Source organism: Cyprinodon tularosa, unplaced genomic scaffold (genome assembly GCF_016077235.1).
Source record: "Cyprinodon tularosa strain WSP-4 unplaced genomic scaffold, ASM1607723v1 ctg656, whole genome shotgun sequence".
Lineage (NCBI taxonomy): Eukaryota > Metazoa > Chordata > Actinopteri > Cyprinodontiformes > Cyprinodontidae > Cyprinodon > Cyprinodon tularosa.
Window position 1 is genome coordinate 511962 of NW_024039403.1, and position 23983 is coordinate 535944.

The following is a 23983-nucleotide window of genomic DNA, read 5'->3' on the forward strand; positions in this document are numbered from 1 at the left end:
CGTTACCACTTGCACAGCTGAATATTTCCATATATGGACAGTAACGGAAATTTCTCTTCCATTAAATTCTGCAGAGAATATAAAAAAAATAACTAGCAGCTGTAGTTACACTACGGCTGCAACTAACGATTATTTGGCAAATCGATTAATCTATTAAAAATTGTATAGCAAAAGGTTCCTTAAAGGAGACTTTTTATGAAATTAGAAACAGATGAAACTAAACTTTTCCACTGAATAGAGAATATTGACGGAAAGAAAATTTTTTTTTTTTTTATCTTAAATGCAACTTCTTTATATTTATTTATTTTTTTACAATCTTGGTATAATTACTATAAGTGAGTCGCTCCTTAGGCTAAAGGCATGTTTTAATGTCTCTATAATTTAGTTAACGATTAATTGATTACTAAATTAGTTGACGATTATTTTTATAATCGATTCTTCTGATCACTTGTTTCAGCCCTAAATAACAATAAAAAATGTAGGCAAACGTCAAATGCACAGAGCCCTTTTCATTTTTATTTAGAAAACTATATGAAAGATGCATAATATATTTATTTTCAATCGTTCTCTTTTTGGCATGTGCCAATTTGAGTTGGTTCTCACATAAAATTCTATAAAAAAACAAAAGAAATTTGGGTTCGATTTAATAAAATGTGAAAAAGGTTAGAGGGGTTTGCATACTTTTCCAGCACTTAGACCTGCATACAGAGCAGAGCCATATGAAATAAACTGAGATAAATAAATGGTGGGAAACCGAGAATCAGATTACAGGAACTTGGAGGCTGTAAGGGAGGATGATTAGAGCCACATAGGGGAGGAGGGAAAGATACTTTCTGGAAGCTTAACTGCTGTAGTTGCTTTTCTTTGAACATATCAGCCGTTAGTCATGTATAAATCCACACATCATCGCAGCAGAGAGTAATGCCCAGGGAACCTGTGGTCAGAAAGCATGGTTATAACGCGTTTACACGTGGTGAAAAAAAAAAAAGATCCATAAAAAGTCAGAGAAATAAAGTGGAGCCTTCTTTAAAGACCATCATTTTAGCATCCATCTTTCTAGGTCCCAGAAATGCAAATGGAAGAAATGATGAAACAAAACAAGTTGTCAACAAGTTGAAGCAACACTTAGGGCATGCATTCTGCTGCTTTAGCGCCACAAATCAGTTTTATCTGCCTGCCTGCTTGTGTCCAGCTGTTGGACAGGAAGGCGCCCGAAGACCCCGGCGGCATAACAAACAAACCCTCTGGTTGCTACAGAAGATGGCTGCTAAACAAGAGCTGCAGCTCAGGACGCAGTTTTTCTTTTAAAACTCCTTTTCTCAAACGAGAAGCATGACTGCTGTTGTTGAGGAGCTGAATGAAGTGGCTGTTTTTCTCCTTTTGGAGTTTCTTCTCCTCAAAGTGACATCAGATGGAGGCTGGGAACCCCCCTCCAAGAAAAAAAAAATAACCATGGAAGAGAGAGGGAGAAAAAAAAAAGCAAATCTCCCACACCCTCTTACCCCTTTCCCCCTCCCTCCCTCCCTCCCCCGGACCCTTTGTGAAAAGCTCAAGGCATCAGCGGTTGGACCTCAGTCTGCAGAAGAGGCTGGCTTTTGAACCATGCCCCAGCCTGAGCCCCGGGGCAGAAAGGCGCACCTTTAAGGAAGCAGGGCCCTGAGCTTCACCCCGGTGCCCCGCTGCTACGTACGGGACAGAGGGAGGGAGGGGGGAGCAGCTCAGACCCCTGGGACAAAGACGGACGGAGACACGAAGAGGGATGATTCCTGAGCGGCTCAACTCCATGAAACCTCAACACAACAGGCGCATTAAACCATAACCGGACCGAACCAGCACCGACCCACCGCTGCTGTCAACGCAGGTAAAAGTTGCAGAAGATTATGCTGGGAATGGTGTGTGTGTGTGTTTGTGCAGCTGTTACAGCTGTGCGAGACGTTTCGTGACTGGAGGCTCTTGCTGCAGACGCTTAGCAGAGCCGCTTTAGTCTGTGATATCATGTGTGCAGCATCTTTATGAATGCAGCACAGCTAAGGATCCCATCACGGTTTAAAAGGTTAAAAAATCTGAGGACTAAGCCTGAATACAGGCAGCGGGAGGGAGAGGAATGCGATTTAAACACATCCGCCAACACTCACAAAGGATGTCGATAGGATCAGATGGAGAAATCAGACGGCCTGCTGCAGGATTGTTTATTTCTTCACACTTCATTTTTATCTTTGGTAACCCAGCACCGTCTGAGTTCTGACTCTGAGCTGGAGCAAAAGAGCAGCTTACAAAGTAAAAGGTTTATATGAACAAAGTACAGATTGGTTTTCAGGACGTCCCATTGTGACCTGATATAAGGAGAGCCAGCAGCTCATCAATCACTCCCTGTAGATGAGAGATGCTTCAATCACATTGTTTTAAAAGACCAACATCAACATGCTGCGTTTTCACACTTTACTGTCATCAAATGTTCCCACATTAATCCGGTCTGCTGTGATGATAGAGCCCGAACTGACCGAGGGACGCGCACACAGCCCTTAAGGAAGAGGCTGAGAAAATATTTCATAACTTCCTCGGTTTTCCCTCGGAGTAATAAATCCTAATAGGAATAACTCCAATAACTCAGGCTGGAGCAGGAGGAGAAAAAGCTAAAAAAGATAAAGAGGAGGTCAGAGGCATAGCCAGAACATTCCATGCCGGGGCGCAGGAGCCTGGACCTTCAGAGGAAGAAGGAAGGGTGGAGCGGCTCTAAATGGCTCATTAGAACCAAACCAAACATAAACTCACTATCCTCTTAACCTTCCACCTCCTGCTGGACTCCTTTTCTATTTCAAGTTGTGAAAACTTCCTGGATGACGGCAGTCAGGTGGGATGTGGTGGAGCCCATCCAGCTGTGCTGCTGCAGCTGCACGCCGCTACGAAAATCAACATCGGTCTGCAACAATCAGCTGCGGCCTTCGGGTGACAGGCATGCATATAATCACATTTTACCGTTTGTATGCTCCACAGAAGCATGCTGGATCCACTAAAACCACTAATCTGGCCTTGCAGACCGCATGAGTTCAGGTCCGTCCACAGAACACCGCTAGAAGGCAACCAGCAAGTTATGGAAGCTTTAAATTGAACAAAGAGCCAAAAACAACAAGGTTGCAGCACAAACCCTGGAGCCACCCGATGGAGCTCACTCTTAACGAGGGTCTGGACACAGCTGGATGGACAGGTTACAACAGAGAGTGGGGGGTCAGCCAAAGGGGTCGGGGTAAAAACCCAGGAGGCATGTAACTCAGACGAGCCGCTGGACAGGAGAGCTCAAAGCTCACGCAGCTAATTTACGAGCGTCTCTGTTCTGATCCAGCTAATAGGATGCATGTGTTGATCGACGTAAGAGGCAGAAGGTTAGGAGCGACTCAGAGGAGAAATAAAAACGAGTCTGTCTGAGGTCACGAGTCGCCTCCTGGATCAGAGAGCTTTAAGGCGTTAAGCCAAACGATACATGGTAACTTTTTTAATTCTCTCCTGGCTCTCTGCTTTCTCCTCACTGCCCTCCAGAAGAATGAAAGATTTGGTCAAAATCAGCAGTCTGTCAAACCAGTTCAAGTAAGAAACCACCTGGGTACCGCATCACACAGGACACCGGGGGCTGAAATAAAGAAAGAAATAAAGCAACACAGAAAGGTGGCTGCAGTGGGAGAGAAATAACTCAGAGAGGCACAGAGGAATCAGCAAATTAACGGCTCAGCCCGGACATGTGACATGTAGAACAAAAACATAAAACATTCATTCGTCTCAGTAAGTAATAAACCAAAACACTATGAGATATAAAAGTTAAAAACGAATCAAAAGTCAACATTTTCTCTTCAAGCATGTGAGCGTTCAGGTTGTAAAAAAGCAACACCCCATAACCCAGAAGTTTTCACGCTAAAATACGACGGACATTAAAACTCGACTCCATTCCACTTATTTATAAATAAAAATACAACAGTATAAAAAAATCCAGTCCGCTATTTAGTGCTAACACATAATGACAGGTTTTTTTTATCAAGTCCATATTTTTGCACCAGCCCACCTAATATATTCACTGCACTGACAGCAGCGGGGGTGGGGTGGGGGGGAGGGTCCCGCGCCAGATATTGAAAAATAACCGGGATTTCTGAGCAGTTATTACGAGGAAAATCATCTTAATTGCATCGTATTTTTTCTGGACCAAAATAATTCACTTTGTAAGTTAATGAAGATTTTAAGCAGTCTAGCATTTTAGTAAATATGAATAAAATATAAAGCATTTAGCTTAAATTATCACTGTGAAGACTGAAGTGTAGGATCAAATCAAATGGTTTGTTTTTTTATGTACCTAGTGTTTATTAACTGACCTTTAATCCTGGTTTGCTCTAGTTTCAACACCTGATTTAGACCCAGTTTTAGTCCATGTTTTGCTCATAAGTTAAATAATTATTGCTCAGTTTAGTTTAATAATTTCCCGTTGGATTTTAGGACTAATTAAACCAACACTAAACTACACTAAGTGCTTAAAGCTTTCAGGTATTCCTCACAAACCCATGAGGTCCACAAAAAGAATCATTGCATTTTATTTTTCAAAAGATCAGACACCCAAGAAAAAGACCAACCACATTCAGAGAGGAGGTGCAGAACAACTCAGTTATCCAGGATTGATGTAAGAGGAACCAGAGCGATGTTCTCACTTTATTATTATTTATCTTATTCATGTTTTCTTATTCTGGTCCATTGAATACGTTTAAAAACTTAGTTTCCATTAAATTTACCAAAATTAAACATCAACAGAAGTGCTGTCTCATGTCATGGAGAGCTTTTATAGAATCTACAGCCTCTTAGAAGGTTTGAATCGTTTACCTGTTTTGTCAATTGTTAAAAAAAAAAACTGAAAAGACATATCTGTAAGCTCTAAACAAAAGCCCTAAGCCCCCAAAAATGGTAGAACCAGGAAATGGTCCCTTGGTTTACATCAAAGTTGAGCTTAAACAATTAATCGGATTAATCGTGGTTAATTAATTATTTAAATAACTGTTAACTAATTCAGTAATCGATTAATCATTAACTGGAGCATAGAGGCTCTAAAACGTGCCTTAAGGTGACAGAACAACCTGCTTAGAGCAGGAATTTTAATAAAAATGTAAAAATATACATAAATATCTTTTATTTATGTGAAACTGCTCCATCCAGAAAACCTCAAGGGGAAAAGTTTTAGTTTCACCTGGTTTAATTCTGTAAAAATAATCTTCTTTGAGGTACCTTTAGCCGTCCGATTATTAATCGATTAATATAAAAAAAAAATAAACAGGTTAATCGATTCAAAATAATCATTAGTTGCAGCCCTACATCAAAGTCCTCCCTTTAGGGGTCAAATGTGTTCTCACTTAGCTGCAGGTAGCAGCAGCAGCAGCAGCAGAGTGACATCACCAATCTGAATAATCAGAGCGTCCAGGACAAAAAGCACCTTAAAGGATGTTGGTTATAGATTAGAAAGGAATCATAATTCTTTCTAGGAAGAAGAAACCCGCCTATTTGGGAGAGAAAGATGGCCTTATATGAACCTCAGCCACTGGAGGCCCATAAAGATACCGCAGAACATATTATTATTCCATAGCCATGCATAAAGAGAAAGAGGGAGACCTGCTTCCCACAAAGACCGATTGAAGGAAAGGAAGGGTGGGTCTCCACGCCAAATCCCACTTATAGACCTCTGACCCCAACATCAGCCCACATCTTTAGAGCCTCTATACCCAAGAAGCCAACCAGAGAGGGGGGGGGGGGGGGGGCAAGAGGAGAAGAAACTTTCTTTAATTCAACATTTAAGTTTTTATTCTAAAATAGGATCGAGGTTAAAACTGTTAAAATCTTTTTTGCAGCCTGTTTTTCTCTAAAGCTTTGTGATGTTTTGCGCCTTAAAGACATTCTAAGGAGATCAGCTCAGCAATGATCAGCGCCAGGAGGAAGAAACATTTTATTTAAAGTTTTATAATGTTTGTATATAACCGTTTTAAACTCTGCCTTTTTTTTTTTTACTTTTTACCTTCGCTCTCACACAATGTAAAAAGAAACAAAACAAGAAGCTGAAGCAGCTTTAATACGATGCAATTAGAAGCAGGATTTCGCTTTCTTTTAGGGCGCCTTTTTTCAGGAGTTTTCCTTGTTATTCTTCATCAGTCATTGTGTGCTTGTGTTGGTAATTTCCACCCATTAATACTTTTTTAAAGTCTGTGGTTTTTATGCCCCCCCGTCTCATGCTGCGTTCCTCTCCAAAGCTGCTCCTCTGCTGTGATTTCCCTCCATCATTTATTTCAATTCAAACTTCCTTCCTTTTGTAGAACTGTGAAAAACGATCAGGCAGGACTACAAACATGGTTAATAATGTAGTCAACTCGCTCCTTAGACCAGTAGTGGTGGCGGGTGGCATCATGCACAGATGTTCTGCAGGGGGGACGTTTATATCCAGATGTTCAGACACAGAACACTGAATTATTCCTCTATTCATACCCAATCTTCACCTTTTGCTTATCCAGACATGGTCTTATCTTTTTTTGTTCTTCTTACCCTCTGCAAGCAATAATGAGTGTTTTAGGGTTGTGTTTTTCTTCTTCTTTTATGGCTTGGAGGTGGGAAAGTCTGAGCAGCAGATAGGAGGCAGAGGTGTCTTAGCAGGGGATTCTGAGTGGATATAAAAATCAGGCTGCAGAGCTGTAAATCATTGCAGGACGTCCCGACACCAGGACTCCCAAAACTATTACAATACAGACAGGATTTTGGAGGAGAAAACATTCCTCTTTATGGGTTTCCCCACATAGGGCAGTAAATTAAAAAAATCCCAAAACAACTTGCCGAAAATGATTTTTAGGCCGTTTTCTAATAATATATGATAACAAAGTTAGAGCCAACTTGTTGTAATATTACTATTAACATGTTTATGTTAAAGATACAGTGGAGGATGTTCTTCGTCCGGATGGATCCTCTAAATAAGTGGTCCTCCTAATTGTCAATCATTCTGGTGATGTGTTTACGTAAGGCCGTCCTACGCGCTCGTCCCCATTTTTGAGTCTGACATAGTGGAAAAATTGCAAATCTTCTTTTGGAAAGTATCTTGAATGAGTGATGCTAACAGCAACTATCAAACAGAGCGTGCACGAGGAGAAATGGGCTCGTGCACGCTCTCGCACGCACCCATTGGAACGGGTACAGTGCTTTATTTTTTTTAAATGGCGAGGGCGGATCTTTCCAAAAATCCTCCACAATACCTTTTATTCCTCGACAGTGCACCAGTTTCCTTTGACTAGATTACATAAAGTACTGGAGCGCTGCCCCTCTCCCACCTGTTGCTATGCAACTAAATCCTATCTCTGGAAATATTCCCTAAAACATGGGAAGTCTAAAAAGACGTGTGACTTGAAGAACTGCTTTTCATTGAGGCAATGGTGACGTTAATGAGGACGACTGACTTTGACAAGCAGCAGAGTGCAGGTATCCTGCAAACAGCCAAACAAAACGCACTAAATAGCAGCTTCCCTCCTCAGAGGAAAGGATTAAAAAAGCATTTTTTTATGTATCAAGTTCAAAACTACAATGAAATCAATAATTGAAATAAATAGCAAATATTATTGTACACGCCTTCAATAATGTTCCGTTATGTTAGCTAGGGCAGGGAGACTTTTGATGTGTTTTATAGAATAGCATAATATTCTGCTTATACTTTACCCTGAAATCAACATTCTTTTAATGATAATTCAATTTTCAATTCAGTTTATTTCTATAGCGCTGATTCACAACAAATTATCTCAAGGTCAGATTGATTTAAAGTTTTCTATCTAAGGAAAAGCAGCTGATTGCATCGACTCATTGACTCTTCAGCAATCCCTCACACTAAGCATGCTTGTAGCGACAGTGGAGAGGAAAAACTCCCTTTTAACAGGAAGAAACCTCCAGCAGAACCAGGCTCAGTGTGAGCGGCCATCTGCCGAGGCCGACTGGCTCGTTCATATTTTCGAGTTTTAACTCACAGCAGCTATGTCTGGCTAGCAGCATCATAAAATACTCAAATACCTACAGGATGATCAGCATCTGACCCTTTACACTCTTTCTGAAGGGACTCATGATTATTAAGTCCAAAAGTGCATATTTAAAACCCCGAAACACCCTTACTGATTCAGATTTCTATGCAAACACTTTAAACTGTACATATATTAATCAATTTGTTTGAGTAACAAATGATACCAGAGTTTTCACAGGCTGAACGCCAATAAATACAGAGTGACACAGGACCGTCGGAGTGCCGTATGGCTGCCTTTGTGAGGAACAACCATTCATATAGCACCTTCGACACAGACAGGGCTAGTTTTCCTCTCTGGAAGAAACAAAGCAGCCGGATGCTAAATGACTTCTCATTTCCTCTTGCACAACATCCAGAAAATAATGAAATATCAGTTTCCATGAACAGAATCAGCTGCCACACACAGACTCAAGATGGATGAGATACGGTTAGTCTCGAGATAAAGTACGATAAATGGAGCGTGGCAAAAGCCTTGTGGAAAGCTCGTTTATCTTGACATCACTTCATTTCTTGTGCCGGGGGTGTAAACGTCAGCGCATGTAAGGAAATAAATATGCAAGCCTGCTTTTGTTTGTGTGAAGCAGTCAAGAGACCCTGAAGTATTAAAGCATGATTCCACACAGGAGGGAAATCTGTTCCTTAGAAAACAGATCATCTTAAGCTGGAAATAAATGGGAAAACAAAAGGAAACCATTAATCAAAGTAGAGCAGTGGTTCTCAAACTTTTTCTGTCATTCCCCACTTTGGACAAGGGGGAATTTTCAAGCCCCGCCTGTCCCCATCGCCCCAACACAATGCTAATGAAATATGAAACGATCTTAAAATGTTCCAATTTTATTGAAGTAACAAGTAGTATCTAAATACAAACTACCTACATCAAATAACAGCAAGCTCAAAAATAAAGAAAATAAAAACAAAAATAAAGAAAATAAAAATGCAGCTCAAAGATAGAAAAAATTAAAGTGCCACTCTGCAATCTGTTAATAAAAGAAAAGAAGTGAAATCCATCTGGCAAGACAGGTCTATTTATCCCTGCATTAGTGGCTGCAATGAGCCTGTTTTGCATTGCACAGTTTATCAAAACGGGGTTGTCATGCTTTGTTTTCAGTGAAGCAACAGCTGAAAAGCCCATCTCACAGAGATATGATGTGGCAAAGGGAAGAAGAATGCACACAGCTCTCTGCCCGATGAGTGGATACTCCCTCTCCACTCCAAACCAGAAACATGAACATGTGGCTGTGTGAATCAAACGCCGTTATTTATTTAAGATAAAATATTTCAAATTCAGTTATTTATGATCAACCTGCGCCGTCAATCCCGGCGCATGTGCGCTTTATTTGCAGTCTGGACGCTGAGGGTAAACATGCTGTGTCTCTGACTGCAGCGCTGAGAGGGACTCCTGCGATAGCGGGGGAGAACGGGGTGGGGATGGGGGAGGCGCCCCACGGCAGCACCTGCCGCTGGAGGACAAGAAAAGGAACGATACGTGCTTTCACGTAAGAGTCTCCAAAAGTCGCTAGATTTGTCGCTAGTCGCTTTTTTGAAAAAGAGTCGCTGGAGGGGTCTGAAATATAGCGACAAAGTCGCTGAGTTGGCAACACTGGGGCGCGAAAGTTTATTCCGTTACAAATAATATGCCGACGTCACGTCAATCATTATTTTGGCACTTCAGTTCCAGGTGAAATTTTTCTCATATCTAATGTTCTTTTAATTAGACTGCATGTAGGCTAGTAATGATTACTTTGTGGGTTTGATTGGTCTAAAAAGCGGCAACATACAGCTATAAGGACAGTTTGCTCTCACACGTTCTACATTTATAGTCACACAACACACACCGGAACTTGGCGCGCCCCACCTGTCACGTCTCAATTCCCCACCAGTGGGTCGCGCCACACACTTTGAGAACCGCGGAAGTAGAGCATCTCTGGAGCTGAAGAGAATCTAATACCTTAATTTGCTTTAAACAAAGAGAAAAACGGTTTTGTTCATCTGGAGCTGATTTCAAGCTGTAAAGAGTGTTTGTGGTCAAATAAGAAGAGGAAGTATGTTCAACCCTTCAGACGGACCCTATAGCTGCCTTTACGTTCAAGGGACTAAATCCCAGAGAAAGGCAGGAAAGTAAAAGTGAGGAATTATGAATTCGAACCCGTTTGATCAAATAGAGAGTTATTAGCGAGGGATGAGACTTTGGAGCCACAGCAGAGATGTTCTCAGATGTTGCCAAACACAAGCCGGGCTAAATGAACAGCAAATCCACTTTTCCAGACATGATTTCACTACTTGCACCAAGATATTATGACAATAAATAATGTTTTTCAGTAAAACCGAGCCAACGAGACGAATAATAATTCACTTTAGCTTCAGGGGGAAAAGACTGTAGGTTCTATAAATCCTTTAACTACTTCCAGCACCCAACTTCCATATGGACTTTAACGCTGTTTTAAAAAGAGTAAGAGAGAAAGGAAAGAGTAAGAAGCTGCCAGAGAGGAAGGAATAGAGAATGATGACCGACTGCAGCCAAAATGATAAAAAAATTAGCCTTTTTGCATCTTAGGGAGGATCAACTGAAGTTGCGTTGATGGTAGGGGTGTGCAAAATAATCGTCATGATGATGCATCGTGATTCTAATTTCCGTGATCTACTGCATCGATTCTTGACGCCAAGTATCGATTATTAATTTTAAAAAATTTAAAAATAAAATTGCATGAATGGTTGGCGAACATCAGCCAAAAACAAGTGTAATACAACTTCCAGTCCAGTAGATGTCGCTGCGGATGTGTTGACGCACGCTGCCTTGTGTCACAAGCATTTCCGGCCACGGGATACTGCCACGAGTCATTCAAAAACAAAACATGGAGGAGAAAATATTGCAATGCATAGCAATAATTCAAGTATCGTGATGCATCGTGATAGAATCGCATCATGCATATGAATCGTGATTCAAATCGAATCGTGACGTCTTTGGCAATACCCACCCCTAGTTGATGGTGTCTTTTTTTGGTTCGTTCTTTGGTTTTTTCTTTTCAAAACAAAAACGAAAAAACAAAACAAGCATTTGGTTTTTCTGTTTTTCCGTTTTTAAAACCTAAATCGAAAAAATGAAAAATCGAATTTATAGAAAATCAACAGCGTTTGAGTTTTGTTTTGCCAGCTAAATGAAAATAAAGTACGGCTGTTGTTTTAATATGAAGCGGTACCAGAAATGAAGTGAGTCGCCAAAGAAAAATCATTTACAGCGGATGAAGACGGCATCAAAACAAACTATTTCTAAAACAAAAGGAAATGGCTGCACTTGAAGCGTTTTCTGCATTGATTATCGAACTTTTTGAGAGAGAAAAAACACTCATTAGTGATGCTTTGAGCCGCCATGGAGCTCCACATTACTCGGGAATGAGTGTCAGAAGGTTTTGTATGGAGCACAACTTGCGAAGACACAACAATGTGTCGGACGCCGATTTGGAACTTGGAATATTAAAGAGATCTTGTTGATCAGATTCAGATCATTAGCTCAATGAAATGCCAGTTCTAAGGAAGCATTTTAAACTCTACACCTTCATGTGACCTTTCAGCATATCCTGGAATGTCTCTGATATGTTCTGGTTTTATGAAAGACGTGAGGCCCTTCATAGTCGAAACAACAGCGTCAGAGGAATTCAAAAAGAAAAAAAGAAAAAAAAGCAGGAAGTAAACTGAAACAAATTTGTGGCTCTGGATGAACTCTGTGATCCTCTCATTTATGAACCTCTAAACCGTGAACTCTGATGCATCTTGTTAAACAGCGACTGTACTAAGCTAGGATTAGAAGAAAGGACACAGAGAAGATCTGATGCTGCTGTTTAAGTCATCAGCAGCTCTCGCTGAGGTCAGCAAGGATACAGTACCAGGTTATGCTGTCAGACACACTGTTAGAAAAACACGATGAAGATGAAGAACGTCTCTGGATAGTCATGCAAACACTCGGAGCATTCAATCACTCAGACAGCCGCAGAAACATACACACGCTGCCATGTAGCCTGCTTGCATGCACGCCAACAAGCTGCAGCACCGGCTGCAATCTGGTCCTTTCTCAACATTGTTCCAAGTGACATAACTGCCAGAATTCCTGAAGAACCACAATGGCGTCATGTGAGAGATGCACGGGACCCGGGCTTCAGGGTGGAGGCGTGGCTTAACCGCGAGGGGATGGAGGGGAGGACCGAACAGTTGGACACAGACAGAGGAGATGAATGGAGGTTTAGGAACAGGTCTCTGGCTGGTTTTATGTTTGTTCATTAAACAGAACCAGAATAGACGCGGTAGAGGAATGATGGTGCAGAGAGTTAGACATCAGAGATTCTTTGCTTTATTTCTCATCCCTGTGAGAGTGACGCAAACATTGTCTGTTACCCAGAATCCCTGTCAGCATTTAACCTGATTCTGAATAGAAACGTAGGGTGGGGTTGTTTTCCCGTTGGGGTTGTGCGATTTGAGAGAAAATGGCAGAGTAGAATTAGTCTCCACTGCTTTAATGTGCTGCGACCTCTGATGTTATATTAACCCAGGAATTTAAATCAGAACATATCTATGCCTAATTAATAACCCAAAGATTTTTACTCAGATCCAACTTTTTGAGAAGCCCTGCATCATTTTCTCCATTTATAATCATCAACCATTTTCTCTGTTGTCCATCAAATGAAATCCCAGGAAAAACAGAGATTAACTTAAAATTCAATTTCAATTCAGTTTATTTATATAGTGACAATACACAACATGTCATCTCAATACACCTCCAGCAGAACCAGGCTCAGTGTGAGCGGCCATCTGCCGAGGCCGACTGGGGTTCAAGGAGACAGAAGGAGACATAGAAATGCTTCTCATTTATAAAAGATTAGAAGTAAAAGTGTGATGACAGAGAATAGGATCTAAACTCTTCCTTAAACTAAGCCTTTATTTACTATTCGCATATGTATTCGGGATTATCGGCGACTAAAATATCAGTACTTGGGGTAAAAAAGAATCTGGTATCTGTGCATGAAACCGGCCAGCCCATCTCAGCTCAAAAGATTCATCATTACAGACACTATAATGCTCAATATTTAGGAATTTGGTTTAAAGCTTTATTTATATGTTTCATTTATATACAAACTGAGAAATAAACCAAGAGTTTAAGGAGTCATGCTGCTTCCAGAAGACCACATCTGTAGCAAGGCTCCCTGTGATGAACGAGCTGAAAGATCCACAATGGCTTCCTGGGTAGGCTTGTCCCGATCCGATCCACGTATCGGATCGGACGCCGATATTGGCAAAAAAATGCGTATCGGCAAAGCATGTAAAAATGCCGATCCAGTAAAAAAAAAAAATCCGGTCCGTATTTTCCAGTTTCACCTATTGAAACAATTCATTCCACTATTTTGCGCCAGTGTTCCCCGAATCCGGTCCGTATTTTCCAGAAGACCTTCAAAACACCCACAAGTCTTTTAGGGTCTGTCTCCCGGCCTAACCATTAAAACAGGTGAATTGGAAGATAGCGGGGAAAATGTCAGCCGTGTGGGATTATTTTATCCTGCACGATGTGTAGATGGAGACTAGGTGTGGAGGAGATTGGGGAGTATAAGGCATTTTTGTGTAATAGTTCACTATTATTTGCACTGATTTTTTTTTAAGCAGTGTCTTTTTTCAAGAGTACAGTCCTGATTCTTAGTTAATAGAGTATTTTCCATATTCTGTTTTGCATTTTTATTAAAACTTACAGTAATACTTGCACCTTTAACTGTTTACGGTTTTACTGTTCACTGTGCAATTTCAGATTGCTATTCATAATTTTGTCCAGTTTGTGTTTATCTCTTAATAAACAGGTAAGTTTGTTGTTACCAATCATTGTGTTTAATTCAATCTCACCTAATTCAGCTGGCTAGATGTTATCAAGAGTACTAAAACCCTTTTCAACATGAGTCTTACAACTAAGGCTAAATACTTTAACTTAAACTTAAATACATGCTCGGATAGGCTGGTATCGGCCAGTATCGGTATCGGATCGGAAGTCCAAAAACAATATCGGTATCGGATCGGAAGTGAAAAAACCTGGATCGGGACATCTCTATTCCTGGGAATCATTTTGCAGTCAGGTTTTATATTGTACAAAAATCGATAGAATGAGTTTCTTAAATGAAATCTTGAAATGATTTTAAAATCCAGGTTTTAGGACACATAGCAAAGACAGAGTGGAGGGACGTCTGGAAGCAGCAGGTCTTATTAGAGGGAGTGGAGAAGAAAAATGAGCTGGGTGTCAGCTGAGAACTCATCAGAGACCAAAAGCAAAAAAAAAACACTCTTCCACTTGGCTGGACAGAAGAGATTATTTTACTCCTTCCATCCAACAGTTATACATAAGGCAAGCTAGTACAGACGTTTTTGTCAATTAAAAGCAATAACATGAGTCCATTAGAGTGCAGTAGAAATTTGTTTTGGAATAATATACAATGAACACTTTGCTAATTTTGTTAGTCACTTTCCTTACATCACCCGGTCTTGTATTGTTTCAGAGAGACCTGGAGGGAGCCCCAGTAGCCGCCCATCAATCCATCTATCCAGCCAGCCAGCCGGCAGCGATGCAGGGGCTGATCTGGAGCCTGTGTGCCTTGCTCTGCCTCTCTCTGTGGGAGGAAATTTACTGCAGGAGCTCAAGGGAGGTGAGGGGAACCAGAGAGCTCTCCCTCCAGAGGAGTAAGAGGGCTGCTCATGATCTGGAGAAGAAGTGCTCCTATACTTTCCTGGTACCGGAGCAGAGAATCACAGGTAAAAATGCTGCCACTGGGAAGGACACCCTCACCAGCAGTTTTTACTTCCAACAACTTCTTGCCTCTCTTCTAAAAATGATAAATTTCCTCCTCTTAGGTCCAATCTGTGCCAGCACCACGGGCCCCGAGCCAGACAAAGACAGAGTGACCCGTATGGACATCTCAGATGTCCGGGAGGTTCTCAACAAACAGCGGCGTGAGATTGAGACGCTTCAGCTGGTGGTGGAGGTAGATGGTAACTTGGTGAACGAGATGAAGCTTCTGCGCAAAGAGAGCAGGAACATGAACTCCAGGGTGACCCAGCTCTACATGCAGCTGCTGCATGAGATCATCAGAAAGAGAGACAACTCCTTAGAGCTGGCCCAGCTGGAGAACCGCGTCCTGAACGTGACCTCGGAGATGATGCGACTGGCTTCGCGGTACAAGGAGCTGGAGGCCCGGTTTGCCACGATGGCCGGGGTGGTCAACAACCAGTCCGTTCTCATCGCCGCACTGGAGGAGCAGTGCATGAGGACGCTGGGACGGAGCGAACTGCCCCAAGTGCCTCCGTTGGTGCAGGTTGTGCCGCAGAACATACCCGTCGATAACCGCTTTACCAACGAAATCGTGAGGAACAATCGGAACTTCCTCAGAGACTCGCGGATGGACGCCCCCACCGCTAGCCCCTTTGGGATGGAACCTCCACCACCCCAGGGCACGATCACCTCCGACGGTATGCATCATTACTCCCCAAGCACCCAGCGGCCTAATGAATTTCAGCCGACATCTTCTATCCTTATATAACCTCTTAAGCAAAATTAGCAAAGAAAACAATCAAAATGTCTTTTCTGGCATCAGTCGGTGGTGCTGTGGCACAGTTGGCTCTCCCTTGGCGTGCTACAGAGGCTGTGAAATCATGCATTCCTCTGTTCCCACTTGGCTGTCTGCACTGACTACACTGCCCTCAACATATGTAGTGCATTAGTAGGACGGGATTAGGTCTCTTTGAGCAGCTTTGGGAGAGACTTCAGGGTATCAAACTACTTAGGTTTGGAGTTAAAATGCATGCTATATGGAAGGCTTGCTAAGGCAAAAGAATATGCACCAATCTGATGGATGATTTAAAATCCATCCGTGCACATGTTTAGTGCACTAGTGCTGATTTTCCACAGACAGTCTCATACCGACACCTTCAACAGCTCATCTATGAGGTTCAATCAATTTTTCAGCTTTTGAATTTCAGTTGCAGGGAATTCCTAAAACTGGGTTCAGGTTCAGGGAGTTTTATTTTGACTGGCAATGGGTGAATGCTGAGGAATGCTTAGCGTTACGCAACCCAAAAGTGAAATGGATGAAATCATTCATAAGATCCATGATGCAGATGGAACAAAAAAAAGAAAAAAAGACTCCTTTTTGTCTAAAGGGTCAAAATCTAAAGGGGTGAAATAAGATTTTATGATCCGGTTTATTGACATTATTAGGGCTGTCATGCTTACTTTAGCCCAACTGATACTTTAAAGTAAAACACAGGTGTTCATTTTAACTCTGGTTGGAAAACAAATGGATAGATTAGGAGCTGCAGGTATTGCTAGGAGACAACACAGTATGAAAACTAATCTAGAAGTTCTTTTTGGCATTAGTGAAAAAAAAACTAAATGCATGGACCAGGACTAACTCGATTACTAATTTTAACAACAACCATTTTACAGTAATAAAGGTTCTTCTTGTTATCTTTAATGCTTGAAAATAAAATCAAGTGAAAACCGAGAATCAAAAATTTCCCATTGTTAAAGGCAGGGTCTCGAATTTAGTAAGAAAGGGATGCTTTAACAACTCAACGCTGTTATCCATAGTGATCTGGTTTGCCAATTTATGGTATGATCCGCAGCTTTTTTCCTACTATTTGAACAATGCAGCTTATAAGAAGATGCAGCTTTTCTCTGGATTTTAGTGGAAGCCAAAGTTGGAAACAAAAGAATAAGGGGCCAATTTTCCGTTAGCACAAGAACATGCTAGCAGCAGGCAGTTGGAGAACAAATGTCTCTAATTCACACATTTTGACATTTATTTGCAGCGTTAAAGCTGCCGAACCAATAAAGAGACTGAGCTCAACTCCTGCAGAGCTGAAATAAAGAGCTGAAGAAGCTCCACCTTGCAGTAGAAGCTCTAACTGCTGCTAGCCGGAGCTAGCATTCTTCCTCGACCATAGTGTCACTAACTGATCCGTCCCAGAAACACGATCCGTACCCTCAGCTCATTTGCAAATTTGCAACCAGATATACATCAGGGTGTCTTATTTCTATCCTTAACACACTGAAGAATACTGATACACGTCTTTAAAAAATGTTTTATGACGTTTTCTGAGAAAACTTTGTTGCTTTTTAAACTACTTCTCTGACATCATGGGACATCCTTGGAGCAGTCCGGCAAAATATAATTAAACCATGTTTATCTGCGAATTAGTTGTTTCTTTCTTTATATTACGCACCGTATAGCAAAATGTTAATTTGAAAGGAAAAAATAAAACTCTAGAAGAGCGAGTAAAAGACTAGATTGATGTTTAAATCCAAAGCTGAAAAATTTAGCTCCTGGAAGGAGCGTAGGATCCCGTTTCCGGTGCAGATCGGACACAGACGAGTGATAAAACAGAAAGGATTTAAAATAATTTATTTTCTCAGGAAATACAATGTTAACCTTTAACACATTATAGTTTAGTACACTTACTATTTTTAAGGAGGAAAAACCGTAATTGAGGTATTTTTTACAAAATAAAATCAAGGGCGACCTGGATGAATGGTTGCGCAAATGAGCTGATGGTACGGATCATGCTTCTGGTAACTTGTTTATAACTGTATAACTTTTTGGACCTTATTATTGTCCAAGGGTGTCTGCTTATACTCAGCCAGTATGCCAAAATATGAGGCACTTTTTTTTTATTTTTTGATGATCTCCTTCAGTTTCCTTTTTTCCTTTGTGAAAGGTGAAGGAATGTGAAGGAAGTTTGATGGATACTTTGTCGTAGATTCCTCACTAAACGGTCATTCTCTTTTTCTCAAAAGACACGGGTCTTCATCACCTCTCAGTGATCTTTAGCAGCGATAACGACAGGTAGAGGGGGAAAAAAAGACAGGTAGAGGAGGTTGTTTTTAAAAGCCTCAAAGGAGGGAGAGCTGGAGCTGGAAACTTTTTTTCTAAGACGTAAAAAATGGCAGTTTTACTTTGACGATATTTGAATGAATCCCAACAGAAAGAGACAGCAATAAAAAATGTGAGGGTAGAAGCAGCATTTTTTCCATTTCACTATTTATGTTTAGCCTCCCACTTTAAGCAGACGGTGACACATCGAGCAGCCACTGCTTTTAAACGGCTTGTCTTCCATGCATGTTCGGTGCTGCTGTAATTACACCCTGCTGGACCACAGTTTGGTCTAGATGAACACGTTTTGAGTCAGCATGTACTGCTCCGTTTATTTTCAAGCTAAGCCTGAGGGAACCTGGTGAGGTTTGGAGAAGACACCGCCGGACTAAATGAAGCCTGTGGTTTTAGATTTCTGTCCAGAGGCGTTAAACTGGGTCCCTTCAGTTCACACAAAGCCTGTGTAATAAGTATTCCCACCAGGAGGAAACTGAGGAAATATGCCGGCATCAGTTCAGCTGATTAATTTTGAGTAAAGCTCTTTAATAGTCAATCTAGCCTCTAAAGTCTATTCCCAGATGAATACCCTGTAAAATGTAAGCATGCAGCTGCATAGAAATAGACCTTTAGGTAGAATTATTTTTTTATTTTTTTCAATGACTTCACTAAAAGCCGATCCTTCAAGTAACCACTTTAAAAGCTTCAGGGCCAATTTAGTTAACTATAACAAAAAAAAGGTTAAGGAACTTTTGTTTTTCAGTGATTGCTTAGCGGCAGCCTGAAGCTTGGATCTGGAAAAGAATCCTGAGTAGAGTGCATTCTTAATATAGGCATAAAAACCAGAGAACCAAAAGATGATTTCTGGTCTTGCTTTGTTTACTATTATTAGTGATGCAGATCAAAGTTTTTTTGTTTTGTTTTTTTTTTTTAAATTCAGAATAAAAATGTTAGCACTTAGAGAGAAGTTAAGCAAGAAGAGGTAGGAAAAAAAAAAGACTAATCAATGTAACGGGTGCAATCAGATCCAAGCTGTCAAAATAGCAAATAAACTGTCCACTAACTTTATCCCACTTTGTGTCTGGCAGCCATACTGTCTTCTCAAAATCCCTGCTTTTATCTTATCTAACTTAAGCGGGCAATCTAGCTGAAAATCTGGAAATTATAAATTTATAGTAGAAACTAAATAAATCTAATACAAACTAAACATATAAAAAAAAACTAAATATACAAAAACGGAGCTTGTCTGCCTGGCTGTGTGTTTCATGGATGGGGCTGCCTTTTGTATCTATGCTTATTTTTCTATGTCTGCTTCTGTCTCCTTGAACCCCAGTCGGCCTCAGCAGATGGCCGCTCACACTGAGCCTGGTTTTGCTGGAGGTTTCTTCCTGTTAAAAGGGAATTTTTCCTCTCCACTGTCGCTACAAGCATGCTTAGTGTGAGGGATTGCTGAAGAGTCAATGAGTCGATGCAATCAGCTGCTTTTCCTTAGATAGAAAACTTTGAATCAATCTGACTGGATGATCTGGTGAACTGTAAAGTGCCTTGAGATGACGTGTTGTGAATTGGCGCTATAGAAATAAACTGCATAGAAACTCACAGCTAGAGATGCAGAAATACCAAAATCAGGTCAGATGCCTCATGTATGTACACATCCTGGACATTAGCATTAATTTCCCACTAACTGCTAGCATTAGTTTACAAACAAATACTGGCTCCAATAAGTTGAAGTAAAATGCCATACAGTTAAGAAAAGGCACAAAAAGAAAAAAGAAGCAGTAGAGAGGGCAACAGTGGGAGCAGCAGTTCTACAACAGCCGGACAAATGAATGGCAGCTAGCTTTGGGTGGCCAGCCTTTGGAGAAGGAGTTATGTAAGTGTGTGGGTGTATCACCGAGAGAAATAAGATGACAGGAAAAGCAGCCTCTGCTTGACTACAGTTGAATCAGTCGGTTACCTTAACATGCAGACTGGTCTGTAAGCAGAGCTCTGCATCTCCAAAAACGTAGCAAGCACAGATCAGAACAGGGATATTTTTAATGAAGGCGAACCGTGAGTAATGTTCAGCAAAGTTAAGAGACATTAAGGCAGCCATACGCTGTATGATTTTTTTGCCGTTTTTGGGCCGATTCTCCAGACGTGTGAGAATGTTTTCGATCAGGCCGACTTTTACCACATCAGGAACCGTGAGGTCGGGAGAACATAAAACATGTTTGAAATTCAGTCAGAAGTCGTAAGGTTGTCGGAGGCAAATCGCTCAGTGGGCAAACAAGGATTCTTCTTCTTCTCAGATGAAAACCCAGAACCATGGCGGGGGTGCAATGAGTGAAATGGAGTTCTTTCTGTAAAATTGACAGACCGTAGTAGCCACATTTGCTCAGCCATGTCTTTGTCCAAATACATTGTCGCCAGGCTGCGACAATGTATTTTTGTTTTGTCGTACAGTTTGAACTGTAGCTACGTGCAACGATTGAAAACATCGCACAGTGTATGCCTGGCTTTAATAAAAAAACAACCACATCCCGACTATACTTTACACTTAAGTTCATCTTTGTCTGCTTAGCTTATCAGAGAGTATGATAAAAAAAAACTCTTAATTTAAACTAAGCTTCTATTTATTATCTGGATCAGAAATCTAAACCAGGGAATACTACAATGTCAGTTCTTCCACAAGTTTTAGGTTGAAAAACTCTTGCATCTGTGAATGCTTAGTCGCAATATATCCGCATGCTCTCTTTTTAAACCACTCAACTACCCCTAGATTATTTTTTTAAATGTAGTTCTCACACTGCTTTAAGAATTCATTCTCTCTCTTTTTCAAACCCTAGGACCTTTTAAGGATTGTTTCCAGGTGAGGAAGGCGGGTCACACCACAAACGGTATGTACCTGCTCAAGATCGACAACAGCGATCACCTGATCCAAGCCTGGTGTGAACATAGCCTCGACAACGGGGGATGGACGGTGTTACAAAAGAGGAAAGATGGCTCTGTCAACTTCTTTCGGAACTGGGACAACTATAAGGTAGGTTTAATAAACGGGATTCTGGTAAAGAAAGGACAGAGGAAACCTTCACCTTGTGAACCAGTCTGAGCAGTTCATTTCTGGGGGATTAAACGAGCATTATTCCATAAGGTTAGCCTCTTCCTGATAGAGCCAAGAATATGTCCTGAGAACTATAATAATTAGCTGCTAGCTTATGAGAATTTAAAGGGATTAATTACTGCTAAACATGCAGATGAAGAAAGAGATTATTTCCAGAAGGGAGAAACATGGATAAGAATCAAATGGTTGCCCTTCCAGGGAATTAAAAAATACATCAAATCTAGATTTCAAAGCTACTGGTCTTGGCTTTTCTTTTTAAAGGAAAATAAGGCAAGAGTTTCCCTGGATTATTAAATCAGGTCTTGAAACCAATACTCAGAGTCTGAAAAAGAAAAAAGGAAGTCTGTCTAAGCAGCTCTGACTTTGCATTGCTCCATCAGACCTCTGACAGATCGCCGGGGCCTCAGACGTTTACCTAATTTGCTGAGTGAAAGGTTGTGAATCACATTATGGTCTCAACTGGAAGCAGATGTGCACTCATGTTGCTTGATTACAAACCTCAGCTATATTACGACGCAGGACTCTGAAATTTCATCAACCTGATTTAGGTTTATTGTTTGTGTTGTTTGGACATGGCTGCCCTCACTTACCGTGTTATAAAATGTTCTCGTCTTTCCCCAGTTAACAAAACCACAGTAACTAAGCTTAAGTAGGATTCATTCCATGCTACAAAAAAAGGCAATAATATTTAAAACTGACTTCCTTTGCCTGCAGAAAGGGTTTGGCAACATAGACGGTGAACACTGGCTCGGGCTGGACAACATCTTCAACTTGGTGAAGCAGGGTGACTATAAGCTGATGGTGGAGCTGGAAGACTGGGCAGGGAAGAAGGTATACGCCGAGTACAGCAGCTTTTACCTGGAGCCTGAAAAGGAGGGTTACAAGCTGAGGCTGGGGACCTACCAAGGAAATGCTGGGGACTCCTTCAGCAGCAACAACGGCAAACAGTTCACCACACTTGACCGGGACAGGGACGAATTCGGCGGTAGGTCATTGTACCAGAAGTGTTACTGTTAAATACCTACTAATTCGCCTGGCTAAACCAGTGTCCTTCTTTCCTTTAGGCAACTGTGCACACTTCCATAAGGGTGGCTGGTGGTACAACGCCTGCGGTCAAACCAACTTAAACGGCGTTTGGTACAGCGGAGGAGTTTACCGCAGCAAATTTCAGGATGGGGTGTTCTGGGCGGCTTATGGAGGCGGTTTTTATTCTCTAAAGTCTGTCCGTCTCATGATCCGGCCAATTGACTGACTTTGAAATGTGGTTATCGCTTGCAGATCTTCATCTACACATTAATTATTAATATAAAAGGTAGAATCTTTCCAAAACAGTTAAAAATGACTGCCCTGACTATGACCTGGATAACTGAGAATCTTTACCAGCAAAAAGGTAGAATCAGACATTTCTATCATTAGATAACAGAGTGGAGAAAAGGGAGTTGACATCTGCCTGTTGCAAGAAAGTAAAGAGACTTCTTAAAGTATTGCCTTCCTAAAGAAATTACTCGCCTAGGAGATACTTGGTAATAGGCTATCAGTCTCCTCAAGGTCATTCTGTTAAGCCGGGCGTACATTGTACGACTTTTTTGTCCTTTTCAGGCCGATTCTCCTAACCTGGCTCCGCATATCCATCTGGAAACCTTCCGTTGAAGTAATTTTAAGAAGGGGCGAAAATACTGGTTAGCTGATTGGCCTATGTTGGTGATAGACGGGTCAAATAAACCAATCAAATCAACGAAGCATATGACGTACTAACAGATTGATGACGAAAACACAACCACAAGCCAGGCTACTCTTGCCGAAACCAGTCGGGAGAAGAAATACTCTTAATTCCGATAAAACTTGTTCGATAGCCACGCTAACGCTAGTTTCATCGGCTGAAGCCGCCATTTTCTTTAGACTGAACTGTCGCGCTTCTCGTTGCGTCACACTTCAACCCGCCTCAAAGCCAACGCTGATTGGACGTTCGTTTGGTGAACGGCTCCAAATGTTCTTTAACGGAGAGTCTCCAGACTGATTTGCGAGTGAAACCTTGAAAGCTCGCGAGATCAGGATGGTCTCACGAGGCTAGGATTCTTCAGTTGTACAAGAATTTTTTCGATCGGGCCGAGTTTCAGCCTCATCGTGAGTTCTGCGTCGTGTAGTATACAGGGGGTATCGAAGGGTGATTAGTTTCTCACGACCACCTCCCGATCAGGAATTGTAAGGTCAGGAGAAAATCAAACATGTCTGAAATTCAGTCGGCCGTCGTAAGGTGTTGGAGGAAAAATCCTGCTGTGGAAGCGCTACCAGATTTACCAGAACCTCGAACATTGCGCATGTGCAAACAAGGCAGTTCCTCCTCTTCTTCCGGATTGATGAGTCCGACCAGCACCATCTCTCGGCACCGAGTCCAACGTGTGGTTTTCAGACGTACAGTGTGAGCAGGTAGATCGCATCAGAGCGTCGGGTTGCATAGTATGCGAAAATGTATCTTGAGCTGTGAACTTTTATACCTGCGTTTTTGTCGTACAGTTTGAATTGTAGCTGCATGCAAGGATTGAAAATATCGCAGTGTATGCCCGGCTTTACGCTAACGTGCCTTACTTGATTCTGTCTTTTCAAGACCAAGTATTTTATAAAGGAGGAAACGAGATCCTGAGCAGCTAATGATGACTTATTGAAAGTAGTGCTTCTTATATCGAGTGGCACCAGATATTTGTGTAACTCAGTCCTAAAGGGCAATGGGAATTTATCCTATTTTATTTTATAAATGGGAAAATGTCTAAAAGGAAACCCAACAATGGAGCAAAGATCTTGCTAGATACATTTTTTTTTTCCATAAAAAAAAAAAATTAAATCCAGTTTAAAGTGAACTCAATGACGTGTGCTTGTCAAATGTGCATCAGGCTAAGCTGGCTTTAGTATGTAAATATTGTTGGCTTTAACTGT

General features: G+C 41.4%; 2 protein-coding genes across 7 annotated transcripts in view; one reads left to right on the forward strand and one right to left on the reverse strand.

Annotated features, from left to right (window-relative positions):
* The window catches only part of ralgps2 (Ral GEF with PH domain and SH3 binding motif 2), a 142243-nt gene that overhangs the window by 25203 nt on the left and 93057 nt on the right, over positions 1 to 23983 (reverse strand). The window lies entirely within an intron of this gene.
* angptl1a (angiopoietin-like 1a) lies at positions 1543 to 22795 on the forward strand. Its single transcript, XM_038309088.1, has 6 exons — positions 1543 to 1861; positions 14584 to 14836; positions 14936 to 15550; positions 20778 to 20971; positions 21767 to 22037; positions 22117 to 22795. The coding sequence occupies exons 2-6, from the start codon at positions 14650 to 14652 to the stop codon at positions 22302 to 22304; spliced, it is 1455 nt and encodes a 484-aa protein (XP_038165016.1). The 5' UTR covers positions 1543 to 1861; positions 14584 to 14649; the 3' UTR covers positions 22305 to 22795.

Coding starts and splice junctions, on each gene's coding strand:
- angptl1a (XM_038309088.1), top strand. CDS start 14,650: ATGCAGGGGCTGATCTGGAGCCTGTGTGCCTTGCTCTGCCTCTCTCTG. Junction 14,837..14,935: donor ACCGGAGCAGAGAATCACAG/GTAAAAATGCTG, acceptor TCCTCCTCTTAG/GTCCAATCTGTGCCAGCACC. Junction 22,038..22,116: donor GGACAGGGACGAATTCGGCG/GTAGGTCATTGT, acceptor TCTTTCCTTTAG/GCAACTGTGCACACTTCCAT.